Raw genomic sequence first — 20,514 nt, forward strand, 5'->3', positions numbered from 1 at the left:
AACAAAATACAGACGACCTCCTCCCTTTTTAAAGTCGGCTAAAAACGCAAAACATCTTACATATGCACGTTTATAGCGATTAATAACTGAATTGCTCACTGCATTGCATAGACATAAAATTTGGCCGTTAAAGCAATTGAGCAACAAACGCAATTTTGTGTTTATCGGTTTATGGCTGTTGTAATCGATAACAGGGAATTAGCACCGATAGACTTTGTGACATCAGCTGGCGCTTGTGGGTTGCCAGTATCTGCTGTTCGAGTCGTTCTCTCGTAAATTGTGCTTTTATTGCTGCAAGCAATGTTGTTATTTGCATAAAAAGTGAGCGTCAATCGAATAAGCGCAGCAGGTGCTCAGTTGATTTTAAATAAAATGTGATTTAAGTGGTGATTCAGGCGCAAAAACACAACCATCGAAACATACTATGGCAACTCTATGCAACAACAGCAGCAGTTGCGAACACACACATATAGAGCCAACATAGCTTTTAAGTACTATTACTATTAATTCCAATGCAACAGCAACACAGTAACGAGAAGAAGTAAGCAAATTCGAATTGAACAAGGCACAAGAGGAGGACACACATAAAACAGCGAGAGAAAGAGAGAAGTGTGCTAGCGACGTGAGTGAAGACAAAGTGCAACTGTTCGCCTACGTTAACGTTGTCGTCGAAAATAATGATGTAAAATTTTGGTGTGGTGTGCCTGTGTGTTAAAATTAACGTACTGTGAAGTGGTGTGTGTGTGTGTGCCGAAAACGAAAATACAAAAAGATATTACTATTTATTGCACACTCTAAATTGGTTTATAAAACTGCGACACAGAACCAGCGAGAGAGGTCTTCAAGGCAGCAGGCGCTGCAAGCGCAGCTGCGGCACCAACAAAAACAACAACGTTAGCAGCAACTACAACAAAATTGTAAGTCCAAACAAGGTTGAGTACTGACGGCGTTCGTCAACAGCGTATTCGTATTCCTTGTAAACAAAATAACAGCCACAGCAGAAACGGCAACAGCATAAGCATCAGCATCGCATAACAATAATAAAAACAAAAGCGTTCAAGCGCAGCTCGTCTGTCATTGAACAACAACAACAGCCACAGCCTGAGCAACAACAGCAACAAATACAGATGGAGGAAGTCAATGTTGAATCATCAAGCGGAACTTGTTTTTGTTGTACTTTGTGGCCGTCGTCGTAGTCGTTGTCGAGTTCCAATGCAAAGAGCATAATAAAAAAAAATGTACATATATAAAAAGGGGAATAATATACAAACAAAGTCAAAGTGGCAGCGAGTCGCAGGCAATGCCTCGGCTTCTACACGTATTTGGACCTACAGTCTGAAATTCTTGTCGCATTTTATCGCCTTCTAATAATGCAAGCTATCGTCGAAGTTTCCCAAAAATGTAAACAAAGGCTTTTGCTGGTGTCGATTGCTCTGCCGCTGCCTGTGCCTTGCCTTGGTTTATCTTATCACTCGGACAATTTAACTTTTTTTTTATTTGTTATAACTAACTTTCTTGTTTGTTTTATTTGGATTTCCCTTGCAGGCGACACAGCTGCAGAATGGAGGAGAAACGCATAGCGGATTACTTTGTTGTCGCTGGAATGCCGGCACAGCCGCAGCTGCTCCAGGACAACATATTCAATGATACAGGCCGTCTACGAGCCGCTAACATCATCGATCCGATCACTGATATCGGTGTATTATTTCCACTGCTCGGAGAGGAAGTGCCCGAGGGCTTTGAGGTACTGGAACAGACACCCACAGGTCTTCAGGCTAATCTCAATCATGGCTCCGTGCGCACCACCGAATGCTATATATACTTTAGACGCGGCAAGGATAGGCCACCTCTGGTGGATATCGGTGAGTATTGGACTCCGAAACTATGAGGAATTAACTAACAATGCTTGCCAAATCGTGCTTATCAGTAGTTAGTTGTTTCAAAATAGAATACGGATAGACATTCTGTTCGATCAGTTTTCACTTTCGCATGCGTATGAGATTAGATTCGGAATTTGTTTGTCATTTATTGGGATCCAGACAAACATTCCCAATAAATGATAATAATAATTAACTTTTTAGATGTGATTGACATAGCTCAACTAGTATTATGTGGGAATATTTAAGTCAGTTCTGAACAATGCCAATATTTTCTTACAGGCGTACTTTATGATGGTCACGAACGCATAATGGCCGATGCGGAAATCGTTAGCGAAACTCCTGGCGGTCGGGTGGCCAATGTCAATAATTCGTCGGCAAAGACTTTTCTCACATATCGACGGGCACGTCCAGACATGCCATGCAACGAGCTGGTGGTCACCGAATTGTGCGTCATCGTGCAGAGCAAGGGCGAGAGACCGCCGCACGCCTTCTGCCTCATCTATAAAACGCTCAACAAGGGCTATGTGGGCAGCGATGTCTATTTGTGCTACAAGAAGTCCATGTATCGACCAAAACACATCAGCTATAAGCCTGAGATATTACTACGATATCCCACAGTCGACCACAATGACTTTCCGCTCAATTTGTGTGCGAGTGTGCCGCTTTTTTGTCTGCCCATGGGTGCCTCTCTTGAGGCATGGCCGCATGTGAATGGCACTGAGAAGCGTAAACCCATCAGTCCGGTATTTAGCACGTTTGTGCTAACAGTCAGCGATGGCACCTACAAGGTGTATGGCTCTGCTTTAACTTTTTATGAGGATTTCGAGTAAGTTTTATCTGGTTACTACAATGCGCTTTTTAGTGACCCACATTTCTCTGTGTTTCAGGGAATCGCAGCTGTCTGCAGAGCAGCGTGAACTGCTGGGCTGGGACGAGGAGTTTGCCAAGCGGCATTCGCTGCACATCATCAAAGCCATCTGCTTGCTCTCGCATCACCCTTTTGGCGACACATTCGACAAGTGGCTAAAGTATTTGCATGTAAGTAGCTGCAGACACAGATGTCGAATACAGCCACCATCTTATTAATAAATGCTTTTCTTTTAGCGCATGGTCGTCTACGGCGATAATATACCCATACCCGTGGAGCGTTACATTACCCAGCTGCTGGATGAGGTGCCCTTTCCGGCGCCCAGCATACATTTGCAAATGTCCAGCGAATCAAACGATCGCATTCTGCTCACACAACCCGAAGACTCACCGCTGCCACGTAGTGGCGCCGGCTTCTATATGCTTCTACAGAATCTGGGCACAGAGAATTGTCTGAATGTTCTGCTTCTAGCGCTCACAGAGCAAAAGATTCTAATACACTCGCTTAGGTAAGCGCATACATTTTCATTTCTTCGGTCGAATGTTTAGCTTTAATCAATGGACTTACAGACCCGCAACACTGACCGCAGTGGCCGAGGCCATTGTCTCATTGGTATTTCCCTTCAAGTGGCAGTGCCCATACATACCACTCTGTCCACTGGGACTGGCCGAAGTCTTGCATGCCCCACTTCCGTATTTAATTGGCGTGGATTCGCGTTTCTTTGATCTGTACGATCCACCCACGGATGTCACTTGCATTGATCTGGACACGAATACCATAAGCGTAGGCTGTCACATTCCCTATATCCCATTCATACCTCTCTCATCGTGTTTTCTTTTCCTGCAGCTTTGTGAATCGCAGCGACATCTGACACCAAAACTATTGCCCAAGCGTGCCGCCCGCCTTCTACGTCAAACGCTCACAGAGCTGGAGAACGTAAAGCCCATAAGTTACGATTCAACCAACAGTCTGGATCGTGACATTCGCAAGCGAAAGCGCGAGGTAAGTCGATTATACATGTCTCTGCAAATGTATTAAGCTGCAGTTGCTAATCTCTTGCTTAACTTTAAATAGCTTGTGCAAGAACAACGTATACAGGAGGCCTTTCTGCTGTTCATGACGTCGATATTACGCGGCTATCGCGACTTTCTAGTGCCCATATCAAAGGCACCCTCCATTGGTGCCACCGACCCTAGTGCCTTATTTCAGCTGAAGGCATTTCTGCGTTCGCGCGATAAGGTAAGCAAACTAAGCTCGGGAATAGCTGGCATAAGAACTCAATCAAATGTTAAACAACATACGATATTTCATGGTCATGCGATTGAAAAGAGGTTGATATTTCATTATTTAACACAAATTATAGGAAAAGAGAGCTGAGAATTAAAGCTGAGATTCCCAAAGACTGCAAAAAGCGGGGCTCTTCAAATTATAAATTACTCTCTTAGTACGGAAAGCTTGTAAACTACTATGTGAGAGGAAAAGGAGTTGATCAGCTAGAAGAGACTGCTCGATATAGCCATGTCCTTCAGTCCGCCCATCCATCCATTTGTGCTGTATATTATATATACCTATATTCCTGCAATTGCTTTATTAGAACCTCCATTCTTCTTTTCTTGAAAAAATTTGTCTTCATTTCTATACATTTCCAAGTTATTCTAAAACGCCAACCACAAATTAAGCTCAGCTCATGAGTCATAAACTAGTTTGTTTTACGATTGAAGAGTCTATAAAAAATATATATAAATGTTTGTGTTCTATTTTCAGGCGCACCAGAAGTTCTTCGAGCTACTCATGAAGACACAAATGTTCATACGCTTCATTGAGGAGCGATCCTTTGTCTCGGACGGGGATCACGGACTTACGTTCTTCGACGAGTGCGCAGAAAAGGTGGGCGGCTACGATGAGACGCCCGCTGAGCTGCATCTTGTGGACTGGGACACGGGTCACAATAGCGAACGTACCAAATACATATTTCCGCCAGATAGTGTGGCGCCCAATAAGGATGGGGGCACGTCCTACAGCTACAAGAACTTTACACTCGATCCCCGATTGCTGCAGGGCTCGCGTAAAACGGCAATCTCGAACTTTTTGCAAATGCAATTGAATGCTTCGCTATCGCCGGGATCCCCGATAGCACGTCGCACCAAACACGAGATAAAGCTGTCGCAAAAAATGGCCATGCGCTGTCAACAGCATCCGGAGGCATGGTCCAAATATTTGCTGGCCACATGCTACTCCCTGTACTTTTTGATTCTGCCCTCGATGGTGTTGGACACACGACATGCGGGCAAAGAGCATGATATACTGCGTGCAGCCTACGATGTACTGGATCGGGCGAGTAAACTGAAGATCACCTGTGATGAATTTTGCTACCGGATCATGATGCAACTTTGTGGGATCCACAATCTGCCGGTTCTGGCCGTTCGTCTCCACTACTTGATGAAGCGTTCGGGCGTGCAGCCGAATGCACTGACCTATGGCTTCTACAATCGTTGCGTGCTCGAGTCCCAGTGGCCCAGCGATAGCACCACACTTAGCCAGATCCGCTGGAACCGCATCAAGAATGTGGTAATGGGTGCTGCTCAGTTTCGCCGAGCAGGCAAGCGTCGAGCGGCCGCCAATGTATGCAAATCCCTATCCGCCTCACACGACCATAATCTGAGCACCCTAGAAACTGTCGATGGTCAATCGCGTACCAGTCTCGCATCGTCTAGCTCCTCACATCTGGAGCGTATGGGCGGCGGTGCGGATGCCGGCGTGGCTAGTAGCTCGCTGCTGGACTTTGCCGCCTTCGATAAGTTGCGCAATAAATTGGGCAGCATTGTCCGCCAGACAGTAACGGGCAATGTGCCGGATTCAGTGCCAGCGGACGATGTCATCAGCAGTGCAGGATTGCTCATATCTGGTGAGGCGAGTGCCAATGGAAGTGCGCCCCATACGCCGCACACACCACGCACCCCCCACCAGAGTCCGACAGCGACTGCGGATGTGGCGACCACCAATGGCAAACAGCAGTTGTCCAAGCGGGAAAGCTTTGGCGGCGATGCCGAGCTCTTGAACAAAATGTATGCCGCCAAACAGCAGATGCAGCAACAACAGCAGCAGCAGCCACGAAAGCAAATCATGAGCATCGGTGATGGAGAGGAGGACGAAGACGATGAAGAGGATGAGTCACAGGACCATGCCACGCCACAGCAATCGACAGCGGCAAGCAATTCGCTGGAGGAACTCGACTATGCAGCCGACGAGGATGACGACGGCGAGGATGATGAGAACGGGGATAGAACGCGTAATCGTGCACGCTGCGTTCAAAGTCCAACCAAGTGAGTAGAGACCCATCTCAACTGTAGCTAATGGAATTAATTTTCCAACTGCACAGAAAGACTGGATTTCCACTATATAGAGACTAAACTGCTACTCTAATATATATAATTCCCTAATAATATATACTACCTACGCTACTATGTATATTTTCTAATGAGCTGCAACATTTTTCGTGTTCTTTTTTGAAGAAGCTCTTCTATTTGAGTCAGAGATTATATAGGTCCTGTCAGTTTTTTGTTTTCTGCCCATTCTCGAACAAATCAGGGGAATGTCGTATTTTGATAAATTTCAAAATCGTTGCATGTTCCGCATATGTCCCTAAACCGATTTAAAACCCATTCCAAACCGGATAAAATTATATTTTAATTCAATTTTAATTTTAATATAGCCAGATATGAAATTATATAAACAATCAGCCTGTACTGAAAATATTAATTTCGCTTTCGAGCAAAGTTTAAGAAACATTTTTTGTGCATTTTCAACTTATTATTTAACCCATTGTAGGGCAAATATTTCAACAATTTTTAAGCAGCGGGTTTTTTAAAACCCGATTTAGGTTTTCGTAATGGACTACTTTTTCCTGTTTTAAGCAATTTTGAAGCTTTTCCTACAAACAGGCTTAAACAGTCTAGTCAGCCGCTTGTGAGCATACAAGAGTATGAATGAAACTAATGAAAAAACATGCAAAAAATAAAAATGTAATCTATCGGCTCTGCTCTTAATAAATCCTTAATTCTTATTTCCTCCTAAACAAATCTTTGGTGCGCTTGCAGGATCTCGCCACGGACACCCGTCACCCAAAACGATCCGCTCGGTGCGCTCAATGAGGAGGAAGTGACGCCCACACAGCAGCCGACAACCCTGCCGGAAACGGCCACGACCCTGAGCAACAACAACAGCAACATGTACAGCGACAAGCCGATTCTGTTCCGCGGCCAGCGCAGCGCCACCTTTGACGAGTCCACGCAAATAGGCAAGATCATGCATCGTTCGGAGACAATGCCTGTGGCCAGCAGCGGAGTTACACACAGCTTGGCGAATATTGGATCGTCGCTGAAATTCACTTTCGGGTAACTATTGGATCTGTCATCGCTCTTTGTGCGATCTAAACTGAATCAGACTGAATCAGTCCGACAGCCCTACCTACCTACACTTATCCAAAGTTGTTGTTGTCGTGTCGTTGTTGTAATTAATTGGGCGCCACGCATGCGCAGGACACGCATTAGCAACTCATTCACACACACAGACACACACACACACTTTCACATTCAACTCACTCCCTCCCTCCACAGCTCGAGAACTCAACTCAACTTCAATCTCAATATCAATCACAGCCACTCAACCTCAACTCGACTCCAACTGCAATATATTGTTTTTTATTTTTCTTTAGCATTTATTTTTAGCGATATTCTATTGTACGATATTTTTGGAACACATTTAATTTGCCTTCCTTCTATTTTTCCATATAATCGAATCGAATTCGTTTTTTTGTGCAATGTTTTTTATCGTAGACGTTATTCACCCGCACGAATGTCCTTTAAGAAAGATTTGAAATTGCCCGCCAATATTATAGAAAATATTTCGAACATAAGGTAAGTGCCCGAGAAAAACAGACACAAACACTCTACACACCACAAACACACCCACACACATAAACATATAAACAAATACCTATACATCTTTATAAAATTTCTAATTTGCGTTCCACAAAATAATAAAAGAGAATACTTAATCGTTTTTTGCTTGACCATGCCTACAGCTCTGAAGCCTTTGCAAGGCGACTACATACACACCTTTTTCTTCAACCTAAATGCCAATTAGTTGTAGGCAGGACAGATTTTATGCTATAGCTCCGACCATGCCAGTTAGGGTTAGGAGTTAGTTTGAAGGAAACTCGACCCCCAAGAAGGAAAAATGTAAGGTGAAGAACAAAATTAGCCTCTTTTTGAAAATAATTGCATATGTTCCGAATTTTAAATTAAAATAGTTTATTGCATATCTGAATAGAATAGAGATAAAATTTGGTCTCAAAATTGCGTAAAACTTAAGGAATTTCGACCGCCAAGAAGGGAAAATGTAATGCGAATAAAATTAAAATTTGCTTGAAACTTTTTGTTTAACATTCTCGAAACTATATTGCATATCTGAATAGAATCGACATAGTTGAAATTTGGCATAAAAAGTAAGGAAATTTGACCCCGAAGAAGGGAAAATTAAATTAAACTCTGTTTAAAAATATTTGTTTCACATTCTTAAAATTAATTTACAAACTGTATTGCTTATCTGAACATAATCGAGAGAGGAAGTAGAACTTTGCGTATAGAATCGCGTTAAAATTAAGGAAATTTGACCCCCAAGAAGGAAAACTGTAATGCAGACAAAATTAACGTCTATTTAAAAATATTTGTGTTACAAACTGGACTTTTAATTACAAACTCTATTGCTGAAAAGTAATTATAATCGCAAGGAGAACTATTTCAATTTAAACTGAATGGAAGTCCGGAACTGGAAGTTAACTTTAGATTTGCTTTTAGAGGTGTGTGTGTGTTGGAAGCCCTGCAAAGGTATTTTCAATTTGACGCGCGTGATGAATTAAGTTCTTCGTCGATTTTCACTCACGTTCCACATTTATGTTGGTCGCAAATTATGATAGGAGCAGCCCTTTTTGCGTTTATGCGGCTTTTGTTTACCCGATTAACTCAACTTGGTGGCGGGCAATTCAAGGTTTGGTTGGTAATACACAAGCCACATTATCTATCATACTCGTACTGTAAACCATTAACATCCACGCCTAATCTACATAACCATGTCCGAGCACATAACGTTCATAAAAGCACCGCAAAGTAATAACCACTTGATTTTCAGTTTGTTTGTTGGTTCGTTTGTTTGTTTCTCAATTTTTGTTTTGTAACCGCTTTTGTGAAAGTGCCCCACAACCCAAAAGGATGCATATGGTAGAAGATTTTCACTAAGACACCCCTATGTTTTCAATCGTGCAGTCCCAGCCTGACGGGCAAGAAGTCCAACGAACTTATTCAGGGCAGTCTGAGCAGCATTAAGTACGCAGCCACCTCGTTGACGCGCAAGTTCGATGAGATCAAGGGTGCCATATCGGCCAATACGACGCCGGTTAAGACCAACAATGCCAGCGGTCCGCACCATCATGAGTCAGGGAGCGGAATGCCTGGTACGGAGGATCATGATAGCAGTGCCCATGGAGGATTAAACGAGGATGGCAAGCTTCGTCGCGTCTCCAGCGATCTGGATCCCTGGGGTCGTTTGAGCGAGTCCCGCAAATCGAGCTACAACAACCTCGTCCCTCTAGGCGAAAATAGTTCGGGATCGGCTCTACATATGCACGCATTCCCCGCTTTGCCAGATAATCTTTACAGCGCCACAGCGGACGTGAGTATAATTCCCCGGGTTCCGGTAATTCCCCATAATAGAGGGCACAAATAAAACTTTACTTTCCTAATGTCCTGTACCATCTGTTCAGTGCGCCAGTGTGCCAGAGTGCGATGTGCTTATACAGTTGACGACGTGCTCGCAATGCCACAACTGCTCGGTGCTTATCTACGATGAGGAGATCATGAGCGGCTGGACGGCCGAGGACTCTAACTTGAACACCACATGCTATGCGTGCAACAAGCTTACCGTCCCCTTTCTAGGCGTACAGATCACACGCTTCGACGAGGGCCAGAGCAAAACGACCCTAAATAGTCTGACGGTGCCGTATCTGAATCCCTTGGTTCTGCGCAAGGAGCTAGAAAACATACTGACCCAGGAGGGTGATATGGCGCTGATCAAGCCCAATTTCGTCGAGGAGCATCCCATTATCTATTGGAATCTGCTGTGGCTAATGGAGCGCATTGAGAGCAAGACCCATTTACCAGAGTTATGCCTGCCCGCAACGGTAAGTTGTAATCAGAAATGGGACCGGAACCAGATTGATTTCTTTCTCGCACAGGATGACCAGGAGGATGTTGATCCACTGACTAAGGTGAAGACCGTGCATATCCAATGCCTTTGGGACAATCTGGGACTGCATAGCGAGGCCAGCGGCCCACCCATGTATATACTGTATCGAGAGACCCAGCCAACCAGTCCGCTCATCAAAGCTCTGCTCACCGATCAGGCACAGCTGAATAAGAAGTAAGTGCTTTTTAAACAAGACACTTTATCCTGGAACCGTAACAGAGCTAGGGAACCAAATTTGACATGCTGACTTATGTATGAACAGATCAAGTTTACAACAAACCCAATATCGTCTTGGTTTTGCAGGCATACATATAAGTCTTTCGTAGTTAAATGGTTCATGTTTCTTTACTACTTCACTACTGCAAGAGTTAAGGATTTTCTGAAGTTACAAAAAAAATTGTATTGGTTGTATTGGAATGATTTTACTTGAGAATAGATAGATAATGGTTATCCCTTTCCGTCATCGATCGGAAAATCCGTCAGAAAGTGTCTACAAAACCCACTAAAAACAGACAGAAAACTTGCCTCAGGCAAGGCCGTTCTTTATCGCAATAAAAATATTGTAGGAAAACCCGAAAAATACAAGAAACGGCGACTTTTAAAAACCATAACCTACCACGTATTCATAAATAAACCAGTTATGTGCGCCTGTTACCGTGCTATTGGGTTTCGTTACAGAAAAGGTTGCCGATCCAGCATTCAAAATCCTCACATACGAAGTTTCATTTCAAAAACTGAACTAATCGATTTATATATCCTGTATTATTTTTAGCGTCATTCAGCAGATCATATCGGCCATACGCTGCAACGATCTGGCAACGCCATTGAAGCGTTTGGCCAACGAACGCCACAAGCTTAAGACCAACGGAGTGGAGCGTTCGCATTCCTTCTACCGCGACATACTCTTCCTGGCGCTGACAGCCATCGGCCGATCCAACGTCGATCTGGCCACATTCCATCGCGAATACGCCGCCGTATTTGACAAGCTAACGGAACGGGAGTGCAAAATGTATTATCGGAATCAGGACCTGCCGCCATCGGCCTCGACGATCTTCTGCCGTGCCTACTTTCGACCTCTGCTGCTGCCCTGACGGGTAGGCGGCGACTTTGAGCAGACGCCCGATCATGATGATGATGATGATGATGCCTGAGGATAATGCGGTGGCAGAGGTTGACAGATCCATAAAAGACAACAACATTTAATATAGGTAGTAGGAGGAGGAGAATGGGAAAAGGAGAGAAATCGGCAAGGCGGCGGCCAAATCAAACATTTGACCAAAAAACAAATTTTTTAACAAAAAAAAAGGATGAAAAAACTAAACGCTTATCACACAGACAAACAACAAACGCGCACTCACGCTTGTACTCACGCACACCCTTCCGCATGCACGCACCCACACACACACACAAACAAACAAACACACTTGACATGCAAAATATATATGTGAAAAGGAAGGAAGCTCGTATCTACATATGTTATTATTAATTCATTTTGTTGCACTTTGGCCGCGCATGTAGAAATTACTTAACTTTTAAGTACTTAACGAACTTTAGTTCTGTTGGCAGCTGCTTGCTAGCTCGCTCACACACACACCCACAACTTGACAAACATGGGCAGGCAGCATAGCGCCATCTCTATCTAGCATAAAACGACTGGTTTCTGTGACAATACACACACACACACACACACACAAACATCTACTCTCCCTCACACACAACTTGGACAACAACAAGATAATGAGAATTAGTTTTCTTAATTAGATATAAACAAATTTAAAAAAAAAACAAAAACAAACAACAACAACTATGTATGTATGTATGAATGTACTTTCTACAACTTGACCCTCGTCATTTGCCTTATTATATATAATATAATATTGTATAACTGATGCATGCATGCACATACATGCATATGTATAGTATGTGTGTATGTATGTGTACATGCAATTGTGTATGTGTAATTATTAATTATGTAGTTTGTATGTATGTATGTCTGTCTATCGAAACATTGTCGAGCCATGTTTGTTGTCTGTTTCTAAAACGCAACAAACAACTGGCCGTAGAAATCGTTGAGAAACCAATTAACCATTCAAACCAATTTATCCAATCGAATTCAATCCAACACGTGCAAATAATAACAGCAACAAGAGCAACGACAACAATAGCAACCAGTAGCAATATTTTAATTATAATAATAGAACCAACAACAACAGTAATTAATAGTAGGATGCAACGGAATCCCGAACCCCGGCACATTTTGAAGCGACGTAACGTCCCATTTATATACATATATCTATATAGTATATATATTAGAGCACACACACACTCACACACACACAACAAAAACATGAACATGAAAATAAATACAAGGAACTCGTTTATATTCTGTTTTCCTATATATTTTTTTTTTTTGGGCATATAAAATAACTAAATGTATATTTAATGATTAAATTAATGATGCAAAAATAAACGACAACAAAATGTTTTAAAAATAACGAAACGTTTTAATGGAATAGTTTTATTTTTCGATAACAGCCCTAGAATATTACTTGATGTGATTTCAAACAAAGGTGGATGTACTAAATACTAATACCAATTTTTTTTTTCGGTTTTTAAATTCAATTCAGCAAATAGGCATTTTATGTTTTTTTTTTTTTTAATTTGAAAAAATGTTCTTTAAGCCCCAAACTTTGGTGTTCCATTGATAATAAATTATTCTTTCTACAAAATTTTATTTGATCAAAATCGACGATTTGGTTCAGAAGATATGTGCAACTATTTTAACTTTTGGGAATGAAAACCTATTGAACCTATTCAGTTGAGTGGCAGTGTATTCACAGTGAAAACCCTCTTGGCCGGACACTCACGGTCGGCTAATTTTTGTCCGCCCATGGGGAGTGTCCGCTTAAGGGGATACTTAAGTACTTAGTACACCGAACGAATGTTCTAGTAAAAAGAGTTCGCCTATGAGGCCTGTCCATTAAGAGAGTTTGCACTGTACCTAGTTTTAGCTTGATACAGCTTGTTTGTTGTGAACAACGTAGAGCTGCTCAAAAAAACCATCAACCGCAGAATCCACCGCTTCATTGTTTTCAAATCTTTTACCATCGAGTCATTTTTTCAAGTGTAGAAAGCTAAATCTAACGAGGGATAACGTGCATAATCTTCTTCTTCCACAAATGTGGGAGTTTTTCCTTCACACGTTTGCTAATTAATTGTTTTTCTTTTTGAACGATAATCATCCCAAAACACTGTTGGAACTGTCGATGCCTTCTTTGGAGTCCATTATCTTGAGTGTTTCTTCATCTCAGATGTGAAATATGGGACCCATATTTCATCAAAAAATTGGATTTGTGGAACATAGCCAAACACTTGATTTAAATACCGTTTTGTAGCATCTTCCTGCTTTACTGACACTTATTATCTTGATATTTGTTTATGCGAAACCTGGAATTTAGGCTGAAGTCCATATTTACGAGCATACTTAGCAGTCTGGCATATCAAGAAGAACTTCTAATTGCGTCTTTCTCTGCGTTTCTCACCCTGAAGTTTTTCACTCACAAAACCAAAGCCATAAACCATATATTTAAGTAAAAAGTTTTTTTTTTGGACTATATGCATTTAAATATACTTGTTTATTGAACACTATAAATATTGAAAGCATGTGAAAATGTGCATCGCCCCTTTTATATAGCAACGAAGAAACGCAGCACTCACTTATAAGAAACGATACATTGACGCTACTTTACATGTAGAATATAGCTTAAGGACTGCGAACGGATCAGATCAGTCGCTCAACTTGAATTCCTACAATATAAAATAATTAACAATATAAACATACATTTGTGAGTCCAGTATCCAACATTCTAGCTTAAGACTACCCGAAAAAAAATATATATATATATTAATAATAATTATAATAATCTGTAGGGAATAAAAAATGTTGCGGTTGATGTTAGTTAGTTAGTTTTAGTCCGAGAGGAGGACAACATCATCGACGGGCGTTGGCGATGCTGCTGCCGTTTTACGGGCCTTTGCCTCGTCGCTCTGCTTCTTAAGGTACTGACTGATGAGAGCATTTTTTGTGGGTGCATGGAATTGCTGATCCCGCGGCACAGACATGAGCAGGGTACCGCGTTTTTTCGGCACCGATGTCGCCGTTACAGTTGTGGGTTTAGCTGAGGCTGCAGATGATGTTGGGGATGAAGATGTTTGCGACTTTGCGAGTTCTTGCAAGCTTTTCGTGAACTTAGTAATGCCCGGTTTCGTTTTGCTTTGAGGCGTAGACTCATTAGTTCCTATCAAGTCCGGTAAGGGTGTGGATTCCTTCTCCTCGCGCAAGGATGTGTCAGCATTGCTGATTTTTGGGGTCAACATATATTGCCATTGATTTTGCAGAGTCAAGTCTGTTAGCTGGAATTTCTCCAGGACATCGGCGTTGACAACCCAACAAAGACGTTTCTTGGGCTTCTTCAGCTTCTTGCTAGAGCCACCACCATTGCCACTACCATTCGGATTGGCATTGCCGTTGTTGCTGGACTCCTGGCTGCCCAGCTCCACGGGCTTCCAAGTCGCATACTCATCGAATTTTTCGCGCAACAACGATTTCGAGGGTAGCGTCAAATCAGTTTGCGTCTTCAGATACTCCAGATATTCGGATATGAGAAAGATCTTAGAATTGCTATTGCCATGTATTAGACGCACCAATTGTTGGAGCAGCACTCCATCTAACACCAATGGACTGGCCTTCTCCTCCATCGGCTCCTCCTCAATCGCCAATTCGGGTGGCGGTTCCAGCGACAAGGGCTCTAGCTGCCAGCTTCCGTACATGTCAATGGTTTGAGTGAAGACCTCACGCAGGAGCAGCGATTCACCATTCTCGTCCAGCCAAACGGGACCCCAAAGACGTGGTTTGATCTTCTTCGTCTGCTTCTTCATTTCCTGTGCAAACTCTTGTTGCATAACTTGCAGTTTAGCCTTTTGGGCCTCACGCGTATTGCCATCCTCCATTTCGCCATCGTTTTGCATCTCCTCGTCACTGAGATGACCGTGTGGCACAAACCACTCATTATCCACCTCGTAGTCCTCCTCCTCGGACTCGCGCTCCTTCTCGTCCTCACTAGCGCTCAGCGACTCGCCCGGTTCCTCCTCCTCCCACTCGCAGTCCGAATCGATTTCGTAGTCAAAATGACTCTGTGAAGCATAACAGGATTGTGGATTTAAGCATTTGATGTTTTCATATTACGTGTCCGACTCTCGAGCGTTTATTTTATGAAAGAGATGACCTTTAAAAATTGTGATATTTCAATGGTTTCTGATAAATCCAAAGATGGTGAAAGTTCAATGGGAATAGAAGCGTAACAGATGTGGATTTAAGCATTTGTTGTTTTCGTATTACGTGTCCGACTCAGGAGTATTTATTTTATGAAATAGATGACCTTCAAAAAATTTGGTATTTCAATGGTTTCTGATAAATCCAAAGACGGTGATCAATTGCAGAAAGTTCAATATGGAATGGAAACATAACAGATGTGGATTTAAGCATTTGATTTTTTCGTATTACGTATCCAACTCAGAAGCGTTTATTTTATGAAATAGATGACCTTTAAAAATTCTGGTATTTCAATGGTTTCTGATAAATCCAAAGACGGTGATCAATTGCAGAAAGTTCAATGGGAATGAAGACGTACGAAATGCATTTTAATTCACATCATTACATAGTGTTTCCAAGTGATTTCAAAAATATCAGATAGGGGTCCTTTTTTTTGTGGAGAGAACAAGTCTCAAAATTTTGATCAAACCTTTGCAATCGAGCAACAAAATTTGGTTCTAGTGAGGGCTATCCTAGAAAACATCTGTTCGGTGTGTTCAATGACGCAGATCCGGAAAGAAGATCAATATTCTCCAAGCAAGATCAGAAATATTAAGGCTAATAAGCATTTTATAAAAACTAGCACTTAAATATGCCGAACTTTCCAAACTTGGCGAGGTATTATTAAAAAGCATTTCAGTTTTTTCAATAACAGTAATTATTACACTGGCGGTTCTTGTGATACGTATATTTACACAAATTCCGATTATGGTGGAATAAGAATAATAATAAGAAACACAAATCATGCACAAAATTGGAATGAAAAGTGACTTTTTTTTACCGATTGATACTTCGGCAGCTATATAAAAGGATAACAATAAGGAAGTCATATATGTTGTATATGGGAATATGTTATGTATGGAAATATGTGCAGCCAATGAATAGCCTCTCGAGAGGAGATGAAACGTTTGAATTATCTTCGCACTTACCTTATCTTGCCCAAAGGGACGCCGAGCCTTGATGAGATTGCTGCGCTTGCGCCAAGTGCCATAATAGGGCGGTCTTCGATTGTCCGAGAAGTGCAAATATTTGGCGCGCATAGGCGGCAATTGTTTGGGTTTCTCTTCTAGAATGGGCATGCCTGGCGTGGACAAATCACCTAAAAGGAAAGGCGTTAGAAATGACTGAGTCGGTAGAAGCCTCTTCAGAGACTCACCAACAATCTGGACATCCTCTTCATCGTCATCGTCCTTAGGGCGACTAATTAAGGCGGCATCACGTTGTGTGTGCTTTGGTTTGTGGCGACCAAGACGCAGTTCGCTCAGATAAAGTTGAGCCCGTGTTGGCGGCTTGCGTCGCACAATGTCCTCCTCCTCGTCATCATCGTGGTCACCATCGCCAGCCCCTTCAAGTTTTTGCGGTCTGTGATGCACCAACGTGTCCAGCTGCTTGCGCTGTTCCTCATCTAATGTGCTGCGGAGGACAGGCGCCAACAGCATGTCGCCCTTAACTTGGAATGGACGGAAAGCGAGACGGAAGGTCAACTTGCGTTCAAGCTGGCTGTTCCCGCTGTCGCAACTGCTCTGCTCATGGTCGCAGATATTGTCTTGGCTGGGCTTTGGTTGCTTTTGCACGAAGAATTTGGAAAAGGATTCGGCGGCGCGCTTCTTTTTGAGCTCTTCCTTTTCTCGGGCCTCCTCCTTCTCTTGCTCTTTGCGGCGACGTTCCTCGTCCTTTTTCCGTTGCACTTCCTCTTTGGCCTCGTTGCGTTTGCGCTTCTCTTCCATTTTGGAATCAACTTCGGCTTGACGCTTTCGTTCGCGCTCTTCACGCTCCTTGCGTTTCTGCTCCTCCTTTTCCTCGCGCTCTTTGCGTCGCTGCTCCTCTTTCTGTTCACGCTCCCGTTTCTTGGCCTGCTCCCGCTCTTCTCTCTCCTGTTGCTTCTGCATTCTTTCTTCCTGCAGCTTGCGTTCCTTTTCCTCGCGTGCTTTCTTACGTTGCTCAAGTAATTTCTGCTGTTTGGGCGTAAGGTTCTTAGAGGATGGGGCGTCGGTACCTTCTGTGGTTAGTTTAGATTTTATGCCAGACACCTCCTGAATATCTGAAGCGGTTTTGTTTAGAGTGTCCGTTTCGACCTCCATGTCCGTGCTGGACTGTTCGCCATTGGATTTACTATCGCTATCGCTGGTCTTTTCCTCGTCGTTGCTGTCTAGATGCACGACTTCAGCATCTGACTGCACTTGGCCATCAGTCTTTGCCTCGGAAGTGGATTTTTCATCGCTGCTGTAGAAATTTTCCCCATCTGTTTTGCTTTTTGACTCTGATTCCGTAATGATTTGGGATTCCGGCTGAGAAACGGACTTGGCCTGATCATTTGTCTCCTTTTCAAGGTCTTTAGGAGCTGGATTACCATTTTCGTTGTCCATCACCGGCTCATCAATTTCCATTGCCTCCGGCTTCGCCGGCACGCTCTCCACCTGAACCACTTTTGCGCGTTTCCGCGGATTCAGTTCCACGGCAGTGGCTTCAATGTCATCGCTGGAGTAGCTCTGTTCTGCCGCCTTGACCGCCTGCAGGTCTGGCGTCTCATCCGTTTTTCTCGAGGATTTTGTGCGCTTGGTGCGCTTCTTTTTCAGCGGCAGCTTAATTTGTATAAGCGGGGAGTGGCCAGCCACACACTTGCTCTTGTTCCCATTGACTGCTTCCGCCTCATCATTGTTATCATCACCCTCCTCGGTCAGTTCAATAACACCATCATCCCCGGCTTCACTTGCCTTTGGCTTCTTGCTGACCGTCTTTGCCACCACCATCACCCCCTCGATCAAATTCTCCTTGCTGTTCGACCTGCGCAGCTGTTGATCATTGGCAGATTCGGCTGCGGGTATTGTTGATCGCTCCTTGTCGGAGCCATAGGATAACTTGCGCTTGCGCGGCTCCTTCACGAGAGCTTCATCGTCATCCAAAACAATCACAACGGGCTCCGATGCGGCCGCTGACGTTGTCTCGGCTGCCGCTGTCGATGCACTTGCTGTCGATGGCGTTAGGGGCGCCGCGGGCGTTATTAGCTTAAAGGGCAAGCGCGTCTGTACTAATTTTTTGCTGCTGCTGCCATTGGGGCTATTCACATCTTTTCCACGTCCAACAGTTGGCGTCTTTACAAGGCCAGCGGACATAACTATGCAAGTTAATTATCTTTGCTAACGTTAATTTTTATTCGCGTTGCAATTTTCTTTTGTGCCTTGAATTGTACGCGCACACACATACACCCACAATACAGAATAGCAGCGAAAAAAATTGGTAGGAAAAGCGCGCGAAAAAAACAAAACATACGCACGAAAAGGCGGCACAGATGTTTACACCAACAATCGTAACTGAGCTTATCGATAACAAATGACCATTCTTTATTTAGAATCGGTGCAGTGCTGCCAGCCACTACCTACACCGGTAGGTGGCAGTGTACATCATTAATGTGTTTGAATAGATGGCGCTATGATCAATATCGTTGTAAGCTAACTATAACGTGCCGCTATGAAAAACTGAAAAACATGAAAGCATTGAAATTTGCACATCTGCCAAACTTGTCACTATGTGTATAAGAATAAGGTTTTTGCGACTTTTGTGAGTGCACCGGTGTTTGGTAGGCCTTACAAATATCAACTTTTACATTGTTTACTCAGTTTAATGTGGCATTTTTACTAATCCTGGATAAGTGCAAATCGCTTGCTGCCACAATCCCATCCAAACCGCACCCTTTGCCATCCGACGACGTTGACGACGCTGACGACCACGACTGGTTGACATGGTGACGCCTGCGATGATGATGCTACCCACTGTGTTTGTTGTTGTTGTTGTTGATGCTGCTGTTGCTGCTGCTTTTGCTTCTGATACATTCATTTAATTACAATTTGTTTCAATAAGCAAACAAGCACCCCACGGATCCACCGTTATACCGTCCTACAAACCACACGCCCACCACATTCATTTCGTTCGCAAAGGGTTTTCCAAATAGTTATGCGGCTGGCCACACACACACACAGACAAAATTGCAACGGCTGCACAAGTGTTGGTGGTAGTGGGGTGGGGCTCGGCTTAGAGATGGCTGAGGTCGATGGTCGCAACAGGAGTTCCTCAAGGCCAAGTTCTTGGAACATTATAATAGCAATTTCTCGTTCATTTTGCAATGAAAAGAATTACTTTCTCCATTAAGGCAATCGACCCTTAATTCTTTTAATTGCATATACGTAAACATCGAGCAATTGTTTATTTATATTTTTATAATTACCGCATTTTACAAATTCAATTATTTCCACATCATTAATGAATTATTAAAATATTAAGTTGATTTATTAATTATGCACGTTTTTATATTGAATTGAATTTCAAAATATATATTAACTTTAACATAAAGATTGTACTGTTTCTTATTTATTTATTTTAAGTTTACAAAACTTTAATTGTAATTAGTGCAATTTATTGTAATAATAAAAGTAAAGTTAATATAGCAAAGAATTAAAAATGTCTTACGCTACCTCTGCAAAAATGTAATTGCAGCAGAAAAGTTTCAAATAATAATTCTAATCCAATATTTTTTCACTCACGGCCTGAGCCCATCTCTAATTGCCCTGCCCGCATGCTTCTCCGTTCCCCCCAACAACAACATATTAATTGTGTTAAACTTGTACAGTTATTGCTCCTTGTAACCCATTTAACTTTCGCTCAAATCTTAAATCTAATATTGACATGTGCAATACGCAGACAGAAGTGCGGTTTCCTCTTCTCTGGCTGTTGCAACAACAACAACAGCGATTGTGGTTTTCTGTTGTGCATTCGTGTGGTCTATAGGGAGTGCGGCAGAAGGAGGGTGGGCGGACTTGTGTGGCATGTGCCATATTATACACATTTATGATGATAAATCCTAAAGACCCACGAACATCGACTCCTTTAATAATGATAATAATAATTTTGCGTTGATATTCCGCTGGGATTTGATTTCAACACTACAACAACAGCAACAACAGAAAACTACAATTGCAAACAGCAGGGCAACGGCAACGGCGAAAGCAACTCAACCCAAAGAGGGCGCATTAGTCAGGAGGGGGCCAGGGCGAGCGTAAAATGAAAATTCGGTCATGCATGTGAATGCTGAAATGAGG

General features: G+C 42.9%; 2 protein-coding genes across 3 annotated transcripts; one reads left to right on the top strand and one right to left on the bottom strand.

The window, feature by feature from the left end:
• The first annotated feature begins 317 nt into the window (after window positions 1-317).
• On the top strand, window positions 318-12,431 carry LOC115628663 (DENN domain-containing protein Crag). Of its 2 annotated transcripts, XM_030524831.1 has the most exons (15): window positions 318-917; window positions 1,546-1,862; window positions 2,160-2,706; window positions 2,768-2,918; window positions 2,985-3,256; window positions 3,318-3,531; window positions 3,595-3,750; window positions 3,823-3,987; window positions 4,513-6,071; window positions 6,846-7,142; window positions 7,584-7,664; window positions 9,072-9,477; window positions 9,569-9,985; window positions 10,040-10,224; window positions 10,823-12,431. In XM_030524831.1, exons 2-15 carry the CDS (start codon window positions 1,562-1,564, stop codon window positions 11,139-11,141), a joined length of 5,070 nt encoding a protein of 1,689 aa, XP_030380691.1. In that variant the 5' UTR covers window positions 318-917; window positions 1,546-1,561; the 3' UTR covers window positions 11,142-12,431. The 2 variants fall into 2 exon arrangements, with proteins under 2 accessions (XP_030380691.1, XP_030380692.1); XM_030524832.1 differs by lacking the exon at window positions 7,584-7,664.
• A 1,235-nt stretch (window positions 12,432-13,666) lies between these two features.
• Window positions 13,667-18,606, bottom strand: LOC115628737 (chromatin assembly factor 1 subunit A-A). Its single transcript, XM_030524941.1, has 3 exons — window positions 16,578-18,606; window positions 16,351-16,520; window positions 13,667-15,243 (listed from the first exon to the last, which is right to left on the bottom strand). Exons 1-3 carry the CDS (start codon window positions 18,532-18,534, stop codon window positions 14,020-14,022), a joined length of 3,351 nt encoding a protein of 1,116 aa, XP_030380801.1. The 5' UTR covers window positions 18,535-18,606; the 3' UTR covers window positions 13,667-14,019.
• Between the last annotated feature and the right edge of the window lie 1,908 nt (window positions 18,607-20,514).

Source organism: Scaptodrosophila lebanonensis, unplaced genomic scaffold, assembly GCF_003285725.1.
Source record: "Scaptodrosophila lebanonensis strain 11010-0011.00,11010-0021.00 unplaced genomic scaffold, SlebRS2 tig00000123-arrow-arrow-pilon, whole genome shotgun sequence".
Taxonomy (NCBI): domain Eukaryota; kingdom Metazoa; phylum Arthropoda; class Insecta; order Diptera; family Drosophilidae; genus Scaptodrosophila; species Scaptodrosophila lebanonensis.